This window comes from Macaca mulatta, chromosome 5, assembly GCF_049350105.2.
Source record: "Macaca mulatta isolate MMU2019108-1 chromosome 5, T2T-MMU8v2.0, whole genome shotgun sequence".
In the NCBI taxonomy this organism is placed as follows: Eukaryota; Metazoa; Chordata; class Mammalia; order Primates; family Cercopithecidae; genus Macaca; species Macaca mulatta.
This window is the reverse complement of record NC_133410.1, coordinates 2,643,569-2,659,986: the sequence shown is the minus strand read 5'-3', so window position 1 is coordinate 2,659,986 and position 16,418 is coordinate 2,643,569. Positions and strand designations below refer to the sequence as shown.

Here is a 16,418-nt window from a genome sequence, read left to right as displayed (position 1 = left end):
CTCCTTATTTATACATATTTGTTCTTTTTTGTTTTGTTTTGTTTCAGGTGGAGTTTTGCTCTGTCATCCAGGCAGGAGTGCAGTGGCATGATATCGGCTCACTGCAACCTCTGCCTCCAGAGTTCAAGCGATTCTCCTACCTCAGCATCCCCAGTAGCCAGGATTAGAGGAGAGCGCCACCATGCCCAACTAATTTTTTTCGTTTTTAGTAAAGACTGGGTTTCACCATGTTGGCCAGGCTGGTCTTGAACTCCTGACCTCCAATGATCCACCTGCCTTGGCCTCTCAAAGTGTTGGGATTACAGGCATGAGCCACATCGCCTGGCCCGTAAGTATTTATTCTTTTTGATGCTACTGGAGATGGAATTGTTTTCTTATATCCCTCTTTGATTTACTTATTGACAGTATACAGAAATACAACAGATTAGTGTGTTTTATATCCTGCAACTTTGCTGAATTCATTTATAAACGAACACTGTGTATTCTTTAGGTTTTTCTTTTTTCTTCTTTTTTTTTGAGACGGAGTCTCACTCTGTCACCCAGGCTGGAGTGAGGTGGCACCATCTCCGCTCACTGCAAGCTCCGCCTCCCAGGTTCACGCTATTCCCCTGCCTCAGCCTCCCGAGTAGCTGGGGATACAGGAGCCTGCCACCGTGCCCGGCTAATTTTTTGTAGTTTTTAGTAGAGACGGGGTTTCACTGTATTAGCCAGGATGGTCTCGATCTCCTGACCTCATGATCCGCCCACCTCGGCCTCCCAGAGTGCTGGGATTACAGGCGTGAGCCACTGCGCCCGGCCTCTTTTTTCTTTTTGAGATGGAGTCTTGCTCTGTCACCAGGTTGGAGTGCAGTGGCGCAATCTTGGCTCACTGCAACCTCTGCCTCCCGGGTTCAAGTGATTCTTCTGCTTCAACCTCCCAAGTAGCTGGGACTACAGGCGTGTGCCACCACGCCCAGCTAATTTTTGTATTTTTAGTAGAGACGGGGTTTCACCATATTGGCCAAGCTTGTCTCAAACTCCTGACCTCGTGATTTGCCTGCTTCAGCCTCCCAAAGTGCTGGGATTACAGGCATGAGCCGTAATTTTTCTGGCTGGCCTGGCCGTTTTTCTATATAGAATATATACTTCTATATATTCTATATAGAAGTGAACAGAGATGGTTCTACTTCTTCACTTCCAATTTGGATGGAGACTGTTTCTTGCTAAATTGCTCTGACTAGAACTTCCAGTATTTGGTTCAGTAGAAGCGGCAACAGCAAGCATTCTTGTCTTGTTTCTAGATCTTAGGTGACAAGCTTTCAGTCTTTCACCACTGAATATAATGTTAATGTGTGCTTTTTTTTTTTTTTTTAAGACAGAATCTCACTCTGTCGCCCAGGCTGGAGCGCAGTGGCATGATCTCACCTCACTGCAACCTCTGCCTCCTGAATTCAAGCGATTCTCCTGCATCAGCCTCCCAAGTAACTGGGACTACATGCGTGCACCACCACGCCCAGCTAATTTTTGTAGTTTTAGAAATACAAAATGAGTATTTGTATACATGGTGAGACAGGGTTTCACCTTCTTGGTCAGACTGGTCTCGAACTCCTGACCTCAAGTGATCCACCCGCCTAGGCCTCCCAAAGGCTGAGGCTGGGATTACAGGCATTAGCCACCACGCCTGGTGAAATGTGGGCTTTTTAATATGGCCCTTATAATGTTGAGTTAGTTTTCTTCTGCGCTTGGGTTTTTCTAATGAAAAGGTGTTTTGTTTAGGATTTTTGCGTCTATATTAATAAAATACATTGTTCTACAGTTTTGTTTTTTTTTTTTTGGGACTTGTTTCACTCTTGTTACCCAGGCTGGAGTGCAATGGTGTGATCTGGGCTCACTGCAACCTCTGCCTCCTGGGTTCAAGCAATTCTCCTGTCTCAGCCTCCCGAGTAGCTGGGATTAAGGGTACCCACCACCACGCCCAGCTAAGTTTTATATTTTTAGTAGAGACAGGGTTTCACCACATTGGCCAGGCTGGTCTTGAACTCCTGACCTCAGGTGATCCATCCACCTCAGCCTCCCAAAGTGGTAGGATTACAGGCGTGAGCCACTGTGCCCGGCCAATTCTGCATTTTTTTTTTTTTTTTTTTAGACGGAGTCGGTCTCTGTCCCCCAGACTGGAGTGCAGTGGCGCAATCTCGGCTCATTGCAAGCTCCGCCTCCCGGGTTCACACCATTCTCCTGCTGCAGCCTGCTGGACTACAGGCGCCCACTACCACGCCCAGCTAAAGTTTTGTATTTTTAGTAGAGACGGGCTTTCACTGTGTTAGCCAGGATGGTCTCGATCTCTCAGCCCGCCTCGGCCTCCCAAAGTGTTGGGATGACAGGCGTGAGCCACTGCGCCCAGCCAGTTCTGCAGTTTTATTTTCTTGCAATGTCTTTAGGTAGCTTCAGTATTAGGGTACTATTGACCTCACAAAATGAGTTAGAAAGTTTTCTTTCCTATTCTTTTTTTTTTTTTTTTGAGACAGAGTCTTGCTCTGTGCCCCGGGCTGGAGTTCAGTGGCCGGATCTCAGCTCACTGCAAGCTCCGCCTCCCGGGTTTACGCCATTCTCCTGCCTCAGCCTCCCGAGTAGCTGGGACTACAGGCACCCGCCACCTCGCCCGGCTAGTTTTTTTGTATTTTTAGTAGAGACGGGGTTTCACCGGATTAGCCAGGATGGTCTCAATCTCCTGACCTCGTGATCCGCCCGTCTGGGCCTCCCAAAGTGCTGGGATTACAGGCTTGAGTCACCGTGCCGGGCCTCGTATTCATTTTAAAATGAAGTTTGAGAAAGATTAGTCTTTTTTTTTTTTTTTTGAGACAGAATTTTGCTCGTCACCCAGGCTGGAGTGCAACGGCACGATCGCGGCTCACCGCAACCTCCACCTCCCAGGTTCAAGTGATTCTCCGGTCTCAGCCTCCTGAGTAGCTGGGATTACAGGCGCCCACCACCATGCTTGGCTAATTTTTGTATTTTTAGTAGTGACAGGCTTTTACCACCTTGGCAAGGCTTGTCTCGAACTCCTGACCTCAGGTGATCTGCCTGCCTTGGCCTCCTAAAGTGCTGGAATTACAGGAGTGAGCCACCATGCCTGGCCTGAGAAAGATTAGTCTTCATTTTCTTTTATGTTTGTTAGAATTCACCAGTGAAGGTCGGGTGTGGTGGCTCATGCCTGTATTCCCAGCAGTTTGGGAGGCTGAGACAGGTGGATCACGAGGTCAGGAGATCGGGACCAGCCTGACCAACATGATGAAATCTCGTACTAAAAATACAAAAAATTAGCTGGGCATAGTGGTCAGCGCCTATAATCCCAGCTACTCAGGAGGCTGAGGCGGGAGAATTGCTTGAACCTGGGAGGCGGAGGTTACAGTGAGCTGAGATGGTGACACTGCACTCTAGTGCAGGTGACAAAGTGAGACTCCATCTCAAAAAAAAAATGGCTGGGGTGCAGAGGTTCACGCCTGTAATCCCAGCACTCTGGTAGGCCGAGGCAGGCGGATCACTATGTCAGGAGATCGAGACCATCTGGCTAACACAGTGAAACCCCGTCTCTACTAAAAATACAAAAAAATTGGCTGGGTGTGGTGGCGGGCACCTGTAGTTCCAGCTACTCAGGAGGCTGAGGCAGGAGAATGGTGTGAACCTGGGAGGCAGAGCTTGCAGTGAGCTGAGATCGCACCACTGCACTCCAGCCTGGGCAACAGAGCAAGACTGTCTCAAAAAAAAAAAAAAAAAAAAATTCACCAGTGAAGTTATTTGGTCTTGGACTTTTCTTTGTTGGGAACTTTTCGATTGTTTCAGTTTCACTTGTTGCAGGACTAATTAATTTTCTGTTTCTTTATGAATCAGTTTTGGTAGTGTGTTTCTAGGAATTCATCTATATTATCCAATTTTTTGGCAAACAGTTGCTCACAGTAGTGTGTGATAATTCTTCTGTAAAGTCAGTAGTCATGTCCTTTTTTTTTTTTTTTTTTTTTTTTTTGAGACGGACTCTCGCTCTGTCGCCCAGGCTGGAGTGCAGTGGCCGGATTTCAGCTCACTGCAAGCTCCGCCTCCCGGATTCACGCCATTCTCCTGCCTCAGCCTCCCGAGTAGCTGGGACTACAGGCGCCCGCCACCTCGCCCGGCTAGTTTTTTGTATTTTTTAGTAGAGACGGGGTTTCACCGGGTTAGCCAGGATGGTCTCGATCTCCTGACCTTGTGATCCGCCCGTCTCGGCCTCCCAAAGTGCTGGGATTACAGGCTTGAGCCACCGCACCCGGCCTTTTTTTTTTTTTTTTTTTAAGATGGAGCCTCGCTGCGTCATCCAGGCTGGAGTGCAGTGGCGTGGTCTCAGCTCACTGCAACCTCCGCCTCCCAAGTTCAAGCGATTCTCCTGCCTCAGCCTCCCAAGTAGCTGGGACTACGGGTGCCTGCCACCACGCCCAGCTAATTTTTTGTATTTTTAGTAGAGATGGTGATTCACTGTGTTAGCCAGGATGATCTCGGTCTCCCGATCTTGTGATCCATCTGTCTTGGCCTCTCAAAGTGCTGGGACTACAGGCGTGAGCTACGGTGCCCAGCCATCCTTAACTGTTTATTTATTTATTTGAGACCGAGTTTTGCTCTAGTTACCCAGGCTGGAGTGCAGTGGCACTATTTCAGCTCACCACAACCTCTGCCTCCTGGGTTCAAGTGATTCTCCCGCCTCAGCCTTCCTGAGTAGCAAATTCCTGATCTCAGATGATTTGCCTGCCTTGGCCTCCCAGAGTGCTGGGATTACAGGCATGAGCCACCACGACCGGTTTATTTTTTTGTTTTTTGAAATAAACACAGTCTCACTCTGTCGCCAAGGCTGGAGTGCAGTGGTGCAATGTCGGCTCACTGCAACCTCCACCTCCCGTGTTCAAGCGATTCTTCTGCCTCAGTCTCCCAAGTAGCTGGGGTCATAGGCACCCGCCACTATGCCTAGCTAATTTTTGTATTTTTAGTAGAGACAGGGTTTCACCATGTCGGTCAGGCTGTTCTCAATATCCTGACCTCGGGTGATCTGCCCACCTCGGCCTCCCAAAGTGTTGGGATTACAGGCGTGAGCCACCACACCCAGCCAATTTATTTATCTATTTATTTAGAGACGGAGTCTCACTCTGTTGCCCAGGCTCAAGTGCACTGGCGTGATCTTGGTTCACTGCAACCTCCACCTCCCAGGTTCAAGCGATTCTCATGCTTCAGCCTCCCTAGTAGCTAGGATTACAGGTATGCACCACAACACCCAGCTAATTTTTGTAGTTTTAGTAGAGATGGGGTTTCACCATGTTGGCCACACTGGTCTTGAACTCCTGCCCTCAAGTGATCCACCTGCCTCCACCTCTCAAAATGCTGGGGTTACAGGCGTGAGTCACTGCGCCCGGCCTACCTTGACTCTAATCTGTATTATGGCCTTCCTTCTGCTTTTTATTTAGTTTTTTTGTGTGTGTTTCTTAAGGTATAGAATTCTGTATTGGTTTGAGATATTTTAATGTAGGTGTTTACAGCTACAAATATTCCCGAGCAGAGCTTCCGCTGCATACATTTTGGTATGTTGTCTTTTTATTTTCACCCTTCTCCAGGTATTTTCTAATTTCTCTTGTAATTTCTTCTTTGACCCACTGGTTCAGTGTTCTATTCAAGTTCCATATATTTGTGAGCTTTGCAGTATGTTCGTACTGCAAGTCCAGTAATTTCACTTTTAAGTATATACCCATTAGATATGTGAGCAAAATTGCACCAAAAGAGACACATAGAGTGTTCATTTTTTGGCTATTAATAGCCCCAAAACTTAAATGACCCGAATAGTGGATAAATTGAAGCATATCCATCTAATAAAATAACATACAGTGAGAAAAATGAACTACAAACATCAATGAATCTTACAATATAATACAGTAGTACACCCTTTTCTATGCTTTTGCTTTGAGAACACAGTCACCCACAGCACACACTACCATGAAATATTTTCAGACCATATTCAGGAGGATTGCTGGAGGCCAGGAGCTCAATACCAGCCTCGGCAACATAGTGAGACCCTGTCTCTACAAAACACAAATAAAAAACTGGAAAAGAAAGTACTATGCTGGGCACAGTGACGCACACCTGTAATCCTAGCACTTGGGGAGGCTGAGGCAGGTGGATCACAAGGTCAGGGGTTCGAGACCAGCCTGACCAACATGGTGAAACCCTATCTCTACTATGAATACAAAAATTAGCCGGGCACGGTGGTGCATGCCTGTAATCCCAGCTACTCAGGAGGCTGAGGCAGAATTGCTTGAACCTGGGAGGCCGAGTTTGCAGTGCGCAGAGATCGCGCCACTGCACTCCAACCTGGGTGACTGAGAAAGACTCCGTCTCAAAAAAAAAAAAAAAAAAGAAAAAAAAAAAGTACTGCATATACAGTATTTTATTAGTTGCTAACCTCTTACTGTGCCTAATTTGTAAATTAAAACTTTATATGTATGTATATATAAATAAGAAAAAACCAGTATATATACAATTTGGTACTCAGGTTTCAGGTATCCACTGGGGGTCTTGAAATGTACAGTAGTGACCGGGCATGGTGGCTCACGTCTGTAATCCCAGCACTTTAGGAGGCCAAGGACAGCAGATCACCTGAGGTCAGGAGTTCAAGAGCAGCCTGGCCAACATGGTGAAACCCTGTTTCTACTGAAACACAAAAATTAGCCGGGTGTGGTGGTGGGTGCTTGTATCCCAGCTACTCGGGAGGCTGAGGCAGGAGAATTGTTTGAACCCAGGAGGCGGAGGTTGCAGTGAGCCGAGATCGTGCCATTGCACTCCTGCCTGGGCCACAAGAGTGAAACTCCATCTCAAAAAAAAAAAACCAAAAAACAAAACAAACAAAAAAAAACAAAAACAAAAACAAAACATATAGAAGGACAAAGTATCATAAATAGGGTGAAGTTATCAGAGAAATGCAAGTATAGTGTATGCTAGAAAATCAAATACAGTCATGTGCTGCTGTAGACCTTTCAGTCAGCAGACCACATACACAATGGTGGGTGGTCCCATTGAGTATAATGGAGCTGAAAAATGCCTATTGCCTAGTGACAGCTTAGCTGTCATACTGTAGTACATTGTTACATGTGATGCTACCAGTTGTATAAAGGTATAGCACATATAATTTATGTGCAGTACATAATAATAATAAATGACTATGTTACTGGCTTATTCATTGTATTTTAAGATTGTAGTCCTTCTATTATTGTTGTTATTTTCTGAGATAGAGTTTTGTTCTTGTCACCCAGGCTGGAGTGCAGCGGTACCATCGTGGCTCACTGCAACCCCCACCTCCCGGGTTCAAGCTATCCTCCTGCCTCAGCCTCCCAGGTAGCTGGGATTACAGGTGTGCACCACCACACCAGCTAGTTTTTGTATTTTCAGTAGAGATGGGGTTTCACCACGTTGGCCAGGCTGGTCTCAAACTCCTGACCTCAGGTGATCCACCCGCCTTGGCCTCCCAAAGTGCTGGGATTACAGGAGTGAGCCATGGCACCCTGCCTTTTCTGTACCTTTTCTATGTTTAGATACACAAACACTTACCATCGTGTTACAGTTGCCTTCAGTATTCAGTATAGTAACATGTACAGGTTTGTAGCCTGGAGCAATAGGCTGTATCACATGGCCTAGATGTGTAGTAGGATCTGCCATCTAGGTTTATCTAATTACACATTACACTCTACAATGTTCATACAACAGCAAAATTGCCTAACAACATATTTCTCACAACATATCCCTGTAAGGTGGGGCACAGTGGCTCACGCTTGTAATCCCAGCATTTTGGGAGGCTGAGGTGGATGGATCACTTGAGGTCAGGAGTTCGAGACCAGCATGGCCAACATGGTAAAACTCTGACTCTACTAAAAATAGAAAAAATTAACAGGTGCACACCTGTAATCCCAGCTATACTCTGGAGGCTGAGGCAGGAGAATTGCTTGAACATGGGAGATGAAGTTTGCAGTGAGCTGAGATTGTGCCACTGCACTCCAGCCTGGGCAACGGAGTGAGACTCTGTCTTAGGGGGAGGAAAAAAAAAAAAAAAAAAAGAATATATCCCTGTAGTTAAACTACATATACCTGTGTTACACAATACATTAACTATTAGAGAGGCTAATTAATCTTGTCTCAATAGAAGCAGAAAAAGGACTGATAAGATTGAACATTCACTTGTGACCAAAAACAGAAATAGAGAAACCCCATCTCTACGAAAAATACAAAAACTAGCCGGGTGTGTTGGCGGCTCCTGTAATCCCAGCTACTCAGGAGTCTGAGGCAGGAGAATTGCTTGAACCTGCCGAGATTGTGCCACTGCACTCCAGCCTTGGCAACAGAGCAAGACTCTTGTCTCGTTTATTTTTTTTTTTGAGACGGAGTCTCTCGCTGTTGCCCAGGCTGGAGTGCAGTGGCGCGATCTCGGCTCACTGCAAGCTCCGCCTCCCGGGTTCCCGCCATTCTCCTGCCTCAGCCTCCTGAGTAGCTGGGACTACAGGCGCCCGCCACCGCGCCCGGCTAATTTTTTGTATTTTTAGTAGAGACGGGGTTTCACTGTGGTCTCGATCTCCTGACCTTGTGATCCGCCCGCCTCGGCCTCCCAAAGTGCTGGGATTACAGGCTTGAGCCACCGCGCCCGGCCCTCTTGTCTCGTTTAAAAAAAAAAAAAAAAAAAAAAAAGGCTGGGCGCGGTGGCTCAAGCCTGTAATCCCAGCACTTTGGGAGGCCGAGACGGGCGGATCACGAGGTCAAGAGATCGAGACCATCCTGGCTAACACGGTGAAACCCCGTCTCTACTAAAAAAAATACAAAAAACTAGCCGGGCGAGGTGGCGGGCGCCTGTTGTCCCAGCTACCCAGGAGGCTGAGGCAGGAGAATGGCGTAAACCCGGGAGGCGGAGCTTGCAGTGAGCTGAGATCCGGCCACTGCGTTCCAGCCTGGGCCACGACAGAGAAAGACTCCGTCTCAAAAAAAACAAAACAAAACAAAACAAAAAAACAAAACCCAAAAAACAAAAAACAGAAATTGAAGACAAATGCCGCTAGGTGCGGTGGCTCAAGTCTGTAACCGCAGCACTTTGAGGAGGCTGAGGCAGGCGGATCACCTGAGGTCAGGAGTTTGAGGGCAGCCTGGCCAAGATGGTAAAACCCCATCTCTACTAAAAGTACAAAAATTAGCCAGGCGTGGTGGTGGCATGCTTGTAATCCCAGCTACTCGAGAGGCTAAGGCTGGAGAATACCTTGAAACCAGGAAGTGGAGATTGCAGTGAGCAGAGATTGCACCACTGCACTCCAGCTGGGTGATAAGAGTGAAACTCTGTCTTTTTTTTTTTTTGAGACGGAGTCTCGCTCTGTGGCCCAGGCTGGAGTGCAGTGGCCGGATCTCAGCTCACTGCAAGCTCCGCCTCCCGGGTTTACGCCATTCTCCTGCCTCGGCCTCCTGAGTAGCTGGGACTACAGGCGCCCGCCACCTCGCCTGGCTAGTTTTTTGTATTTTTTAGTAGAGACGGGGTTTCACTGTGTTAGCCAGGATGGTCTCGATCTCCTGACCTCGTGATTCGCCCGTCTCGGCCTCCCAAAGTGCTGGGATTACAGACTTGAGCCACCGCGCCCGGCCATTTTTTTTTTTAAAGACAGACTTTCGGCCTGATAGTTATCTAACAAGAACCTACAGTAAACATCTATCTTGATGAAACACTGAAACACAAAGGTGTCCACCCACACCATTTGTGTGTTAATAATAATGAACTGGGCTAGCCTTGGCGTCATGGCTCAAACCTTTAATTCCAGTGCCTTTCGGAGGCTGAGGTAGGAGGATCACCTGAGGCTAGGAGTTAACGACCAGGCTGGGCAACATGGTGAGACCTCCGTCTATACAAAAATAGAAAAAATAAAAAATAAAAAAAACAGAGTTGGGGCTGGGTGTGGTGGCTCATGCCTGTAATCCCAACACTTTGGGAGGCCGAGGCAGGCAGATACTTGAGATCAGGAGTTCGAGACCAGCCTGGCCAACATGGTGAAACCCCGTAACTACTAAAACTACAAAAATTAGCTGGGCAAGGTGGCGTGTCCCTGTAATCCCAGCTACTTGGGAGGCTGAAGGCAGGAGAATCGCTTGAACCCGGGAGGCGGAGGCTGCAGTGAGCCGAGATCGAGTCACCGCACTCCAGCCTGGCGACAGAGCCAGACTCTGTCTTAGAGGGAAAAAAAAGGAAAAAAAAAAAAAAAAAAAAAAGAAACAGTTGGCAAGGATTCTGGATACACAATATACAAAACTCAATTGTTTCTATGCTGCCAAACAAAACAAAAGAAAAAACCCAGTTAATACAGACATTTTTTGAGTTTCCACAGCCAGCCTTGGGGGCTCCCTCCTTTCCAGGACCAGACCCACTCCAGCAGTACCAGTCTTAGGGATACACTGCTCCCTGCCTCCCCCGGGTAGCCACCAGAAGTGTCTGGTCCAGTGCCTTGAGGTATCAGGGGGGCCTGCAGACCCTACTGTATGCCAGCAAGCAGGTCTTTCTCCTAACTTTCACAGGCCTGGCCTGGAGTCTCTGGAATTCCTTCTTCTCCTTTTTCCCTAGAGAGCTTTCTGGACCTTGAAGATGGCAACTTAGCAGCCCTTACTCAGGGAGAGCTTTCTGGAGAGGTTCAACTTCCTCCTGCTGAATCTCCTGGTTTCCTGTACCTCACCCTCGTCAGTTTCAATTTTCCGCTGGCCTGGGGGACTGTCTCCTCTGTAAACATGTTCCATGATGTCTGCCTCACTGCCCACAGAGCCAAAAGTGCAGTGCCAGGAGCATGGTAAGAAACGGCACCGGATGGCAGGCCTTTGGGACCCAGGCAGCCAGCATGTGAGCCTTTCTAGTCCCTGCGGACAGCTGGACAGGTACAGAGGAGGCCAGAGGCAAAGGGAGAGCTTGGCCACACTGCCAAGCCCATTTCCTCCTTGTGGCTTTGCTGGCACTGCTCGCCTGTGGCAGTGGCTGGCACATCCATGCACTCCCAGTGCTGACTCCCACTCAGAGGGCAAATTTTGTATCTAGGTGGCAAAGGGGGGCACTGCAATGCAAGGCATCCAGGGCAATCTCAGTCCATCGCTCTCAGAGCAGCACCCCAACACCTCTGAGACTGGCTGAGCTGAGCAGACAGCTCCTCGGTCGACCCTGCCTCTCAGGGTAGACTCTGCTCTCTCAGGGACTCCAGGGCTCGGGCTCCCGGCTCTGCTCCGAGAACAGCCTCCCACAAGCGTGCTGGATTTCGGACATGCGAACTTCCCGAACACACACCAACGCAAAATACACTCAACGTGAGGCAGACAAAGGGGGGAAACCGATTCTAGTTCCAAAGAGCAAATGAGTGTGTGAAAGATACTTGGTTCAAATTAATGGTTTTATTTCCATCTTTAACACTAGCAGAGGAGTCCAAAGCAGACTGATATCCATGGATACAGTTTAAATGTAACAAAGAAAGAGTTGAACTATGTACATTGAAAAAAGGAAAGACATTTTTTTCATACCAACCTTTCCCTAGTTCGCAGTTTCTGAATAGTAGAAACAAAACACATTTTTAAATCTTTTTATCAATTTAATTTAGGACGAAGTAACACAACTTTTATAATTAACCACTGAAGTTGTCTTTAAGGATAAAACTTAAAGAAATTTTAAAATGGGTGGTACCATATTTTATTAGTGGACTGACTCCAAGGTTGCCTTGCTCCAAGTCTGGGCATCATGACACTCGCATGATGCCCAAAAGAAAGTTAATGGCAATGATGTTCAGTCAGAGGGCAGACACGCTACACATCACAATGATGAGAGCTGAGGATTCTGCCCTCTTCAACTCCAAGTAGAAAATTATTATTTTCATTCAAACTAACTGGAAGTGAGCCAAACAGTTAAAAAGTCAGAATGAAGAATAAAACAATTTTCTTTTCACATAGAGGAGGGACACTCCTTCAGCCCCGTCTAAAGTGAATTCTGTGCTGAGTCCCTGCTCCTTCAGAAGGGTAAACTGAAGGTCAGTTATTGCTAACAAAGCCAGAAGTGGCCCCTTTCCCACTCTGAAGATGTTTCACACGAAAAGGCCGTTTGTTTGGCTTGAAGCCCTCTGAGGAAGGAGGACAGCGGAAGAGGAGGCAGGCTGGCACTGTAAGGCCTCTCTTGTTAGCCACCCCCAGGCCCTGTGCTGTCAGAGGCAGCGTGGGCCACTCTGCTGCCCTTCAGAGAACCTGAGGCTCCCACATACCTGTGGAGTGAGGGAGAGGTTGTCATCTGGGCCCGTGTTTCACCCATCAAAACCTATGCAGCAGTCAAAGCCCAAAGGATCCAAGCCCAGCTGGCCAGAGGAGTAGCTTCTGAAACAAATGGCACTGGGTTGGGAAGGATGAGAAAGCCAAGTCAGGTGGGCCAGGTTCTCCGAAACATGGGGCAACAGTGACTTGGGCAAAAGCCTGGAACTGAGCGGCTGATAAGGCCACAATTACTGCCACCACCTCTCAGTATCTACGCGGGGGCAGACGTTAGGCAGTGGAAACCGAGGAACTGAGGACTGGAGGGCGTGTGGCAAATACAGGATGGATTTTATCAGAAAAGAGGACACCCAAACACGTGCCTGCCCTATTTATCTTGCATGTCCTGTGCCAGGTGAAGGACGCTGGAGCATGGGTAAGGTTCCTGAGAACAACTGGCGGGCAGAAACGGGCTGGGATGGGCACTGCTCCCCAGGCAACATTAGGCCTCTGAGGGGGACGCTAATAGTGCTACATCTTGTGGGGTGCCGAAAAGTAGGTAACGAATGGCCTTTATTGCACTTTTTTGTTCTTAGGAAACAGGGGATTGCCCTGCAGTTTCTCCTGATTTGCAGAAATCACTGCAGATCAATGGTAAGGTGCAGGCAGAATCACGGGTGACCTCTGACTCTCAAGGGAAGAAGTCCAGTGATTGGTCTTTCCAGGGCCTCAAGGGGCCACTCTTGCACCTGGGATCTTCGAGCTGGGTGAACTGGGTCTGGCTTGGTCAATGTGTGGCAGGCAGATTGGTCGACCGGCAGACACTTGGAACAAAAGGTGGCGTGCCTGGGAAAGCTGGGGCAAACTTTCCAAACAAGGAAAATTTCTTGGCAAATGTGCAGGTTCTGCAACCAGACTAGAACCACGATTCCCAATGTGCCTGACTCCCTTTCTCCCACTCTAGAACTGGACCACCCCCGACGAACAGAGATGGCCTGGGAGGGCCCTGGGTCCAGCGCCATAGCATCAAACTGGAGATAACAAAAAGAAGGGGTTGGAAACAAAAGAGCAGTTTACATATCAGACGTTGGTTCTGAAACAGTCTTTTTGAGCTCAGGAAAATGGAGGCAGATACCACTGGAGAACCTGTCTGTCTGTCTGTCCATCCGTGTCTCCTGGGCGACTCTGAATACTTCATATATAAATGGGGTGGTACCGTTTGTGGTTGATCTTTTTCCTACAAGTTGGGCAAGTATTAGCATTCTTCAGGGAATCGCGGAGGCACTGGCTACAGAAGACATGGCCACACTCTGTGGAAACGATGAGACGTCCATTCTGCACAATCTAGAAGGGATTAAAAAGAAGAGCCTCTGAGTTTGTCCTTATCCCAGAGCAGCCATGGTCCCCAGAGAATCCCACCCATCTATGCCTAAGATGACCAATTGAAGGAAAACAAGAGCCAGGCTGCAACAGGGAGGGGTCTGGAGAGCTAACTGTGCCTGCTGTGATCGCTCTAAGCTGGAGAGGAGGAGGCAGGGGCCATGGCATCTCAACAGTGTGACAGCCCAAGGTTATAAGGGACGCCAGTAAACACTAGCCGCTTCCAGAAGAGTCAGGATGGGGGACACAAAAGGAGGACGCATTTACACCCGGAAGCTCAAGGCATACAGGGGTACAGGCGCTGAAGGTGAAAGCTGTAGGGTCCAAGGAGAAACTGGCACATTCTCCACTCACAAGCAGATCTGCAGCAAGTGATGCCCAGGCACGACTGCGAGTAGGGCTGTCCAGCCCCACCAAGGGAGAAGATCCTGTCTCATCCAGTTCTTTCAATGAAGTTTAGAAACCAGAAGCAAGGAAGATACAGCCTGGTTTACTTACCTCAGAGTATCCATCCATGCAGATAGGACAACTGACGGTACCCGAGGGCCTAAGAGCACAGTGCTTCACATTAGTTTTTCAGTCAATGCAAATATTTTATTATACCCCATAAGTGGCCTTCATGTAAGCGGCCTGCATCCCCTACAAGAGAACCACCCCGGCCTCCTCTGACTCTGCCTTAGCACAGGCATCCAAGAGACTTTCAGAAAAGCCAACTGCCCCAAGGGCATGTGGCAGGGTGAACATCAGAAGGTGCAGACAACCTGAGTCACCCTGCCCTCCCCCAGGTCCCTACTGGCCCCAGGATCCCTGTCTGGAGCCACCGGGACTGCCTGCGCCCACTCTGTCAGCGCTCAGCATACTCTGGTTACAGTGGAAACAGCTGGGCTCAGTTCTGGGCCAGGTTCCAACTGTATCCAGATGCTGGGGAGAGGCTTGGTCAAGCCCTGCCAGGGCCAAGCGCTCAGGTTTGCTGAAAAGCATTCCTATGCCCTGGCCCCACCCCCTAGCACGGCAGCAGCAGAGCTGGGGGCATGTTGGTACCTGAGGCCTGTAGCGCCCTCATCCCTGGTGTTTCTGGGAGTGTGGGTAGTCACATACACGTCTCTGTCCCTGGACAACTCCTCGTCGTCACTGCTCACCACGCAGCTGTCAGCATGGTCCTGGGGCAGCCTCCTAGCATTCCTCCTTGGTCTTCTTCTTTCTAAGGTAGGTCACATTTTCAGGTTGGAGGCTCCCTACTCTTACCATCCTCACCACCCCCATCCTGATGCCTCTTAAGACCCTCTTCCTTCCCTGCCTGGGACCCCCAGAAAGAAACTGCTGCCATGCTCAGCTATAACCCAGAAGGTTCTGCCCAGCTCTGGAGGCCACTATCTTATCTTCTCAGGAGAAATGCCCCAACCCCTGCTGTGAGCTACCAGCCTTCCCCAAAATCTGGTAGGCCACAAGAAAGGACGACAGCTCAGTGTCAGTGATAGGGGTGAAGTTTCTTCAGCAGGCACAAGTGGACTGCCTGTGCGGGTCTGACCACAGTATGTGGGAAGGGATCTTCCTGCTTGGAGAGCTCCAAGCCCTTGGGGAAGGTCTGCCAAGGCCTGTCGCACCGCAGCTCTCACCTAAGGCAGTTTTTGCTCCAAACCCAGTGAAAAAGGAAATGAAACCACTTACCATCAACAATCTTGTAAAAAGAAGGAGAAAAACAAAAGAGAAACAAGCAATCAGTTTGATATAAGTGATAAATGAAGGCATTTCTTTTTTCTGACCTGTGACACCCTCTGTGGAACCCTCCGGTGAGCAGCAGGGGCCCCACCCTCCTCCCACCCGCAGAGTATCTGTGCACCTCCCCCAGTCAATCAAGCCCATTTCCCAGGTCACTCCATCTCCCAGCTGATGGGCTGTGTCTCTCCCTGTTGGGTGTTTAGTGGAGTCTCTGGGAGCGTGAACACAGCCACAGCCACAGCCATAGCCACACCATGTGCTGGCTGCAAGACCTGGGGACCTTACTTACTATCTGGGGGCTGCAGCTTCCTCTTCTGAAAAACACCAGAGCCCACCTCTGACTGTGGTGTTGTGAGGATTACATGAGGCAGTGAACATTCAGACAGCACTAGGGGCACCATGCTTTCGCAAGCTGACACGGCCAATGTAGGCCTCTGCCAAGGTGGAGGCTTCATGTGGAGGAGGATTTGCATTGCTCAGTAGGTTGTTACAAATAACTAACAAAGCAAAGCAGGCTATGCATGACCAATGCGTGTGACACACACCAAGGACAGAGCTCAATCCAATTCTGTGTCCTGGGGGTCTAAGAACCTGACAAGCCCCTCACCTGCCAGCTCAGAACTTACAGCTAGACGATTTCTGCTCCAACAGTTTCAAATTCGGTTCCTCCCGCCTTCTGGCCAAGTGCTCTTCCCCATCTAGGGAGGTCAGTGGAACGCCCTTTCCCTCTTGCTCAGCATGCAGGAGGGACTGCTTCAGGAAAAGTTCTCACCGCCAAAGCCCTACTGCTCACCTCACCCTGCCTGTTCCCTGGGCAGGATATCTGCCCCACAGTGACAAGAAGCTCTAATCCTCTACTCTGGATCCCGCACAGCTAGGATCCTGGACGTGAACCATGTTCCCTCAAACAGACACACTCATGCTACTGGCAGGGCAGGGGGTGGAGGCCGACTTGAGCTGCTGTGGGTGTTGGCACTGGCAGGCACAGCTGCATCATGAAGAAACAGTTCTGGCAGAGGCTGCTATGTCTTGAGTCCAGGCCTCTCCTCCCT

General features: G+C 49.0%; 1 protein-coding gene across 5 annotated transcripts in view; it reads right to left on the bottom strand.

Moving 5' to 3' along the window:
• Positions 1-11,411: 11,411 nt before the first annotated feature.
• The window catches only part of RNF4 (ring finger protein 4), a 46,950-nt gene continuing 41,943 nt past the window's right edge, over positions 11,412-16,418 (bottom strand). For 3 of the 5 annotated variants that reach the window (XM_078002999.1, XM_028848240.2, XM_078002997.1), the window contains 4 exons: positions 15,316-15,325; positions 14,689-14,848; positions 14,146-14,194; positions 11,412-13,611 (listed from right to left, as the gene is read on the bottom strand). In XM_078002999.1, the coding sequence (XP_077859125.1) occupies positions 13,462-13,611; positions 14,146-14,194; positions 14,689-14,848; positions 15,316-15,325 (369 nt within the window). In that variant the 3' untranslated portion in view covers positions 11,412-13,461. The remainder of the gene's footprint in view (positions 13,612-14,145; positions 14,195-14,688; positions 14,849-15,315; positions 15,326-16,418) is intronic. The other 2 variants (XM_078003001.1, XM_078003000.1) reach the window with 2 other exon arrangements.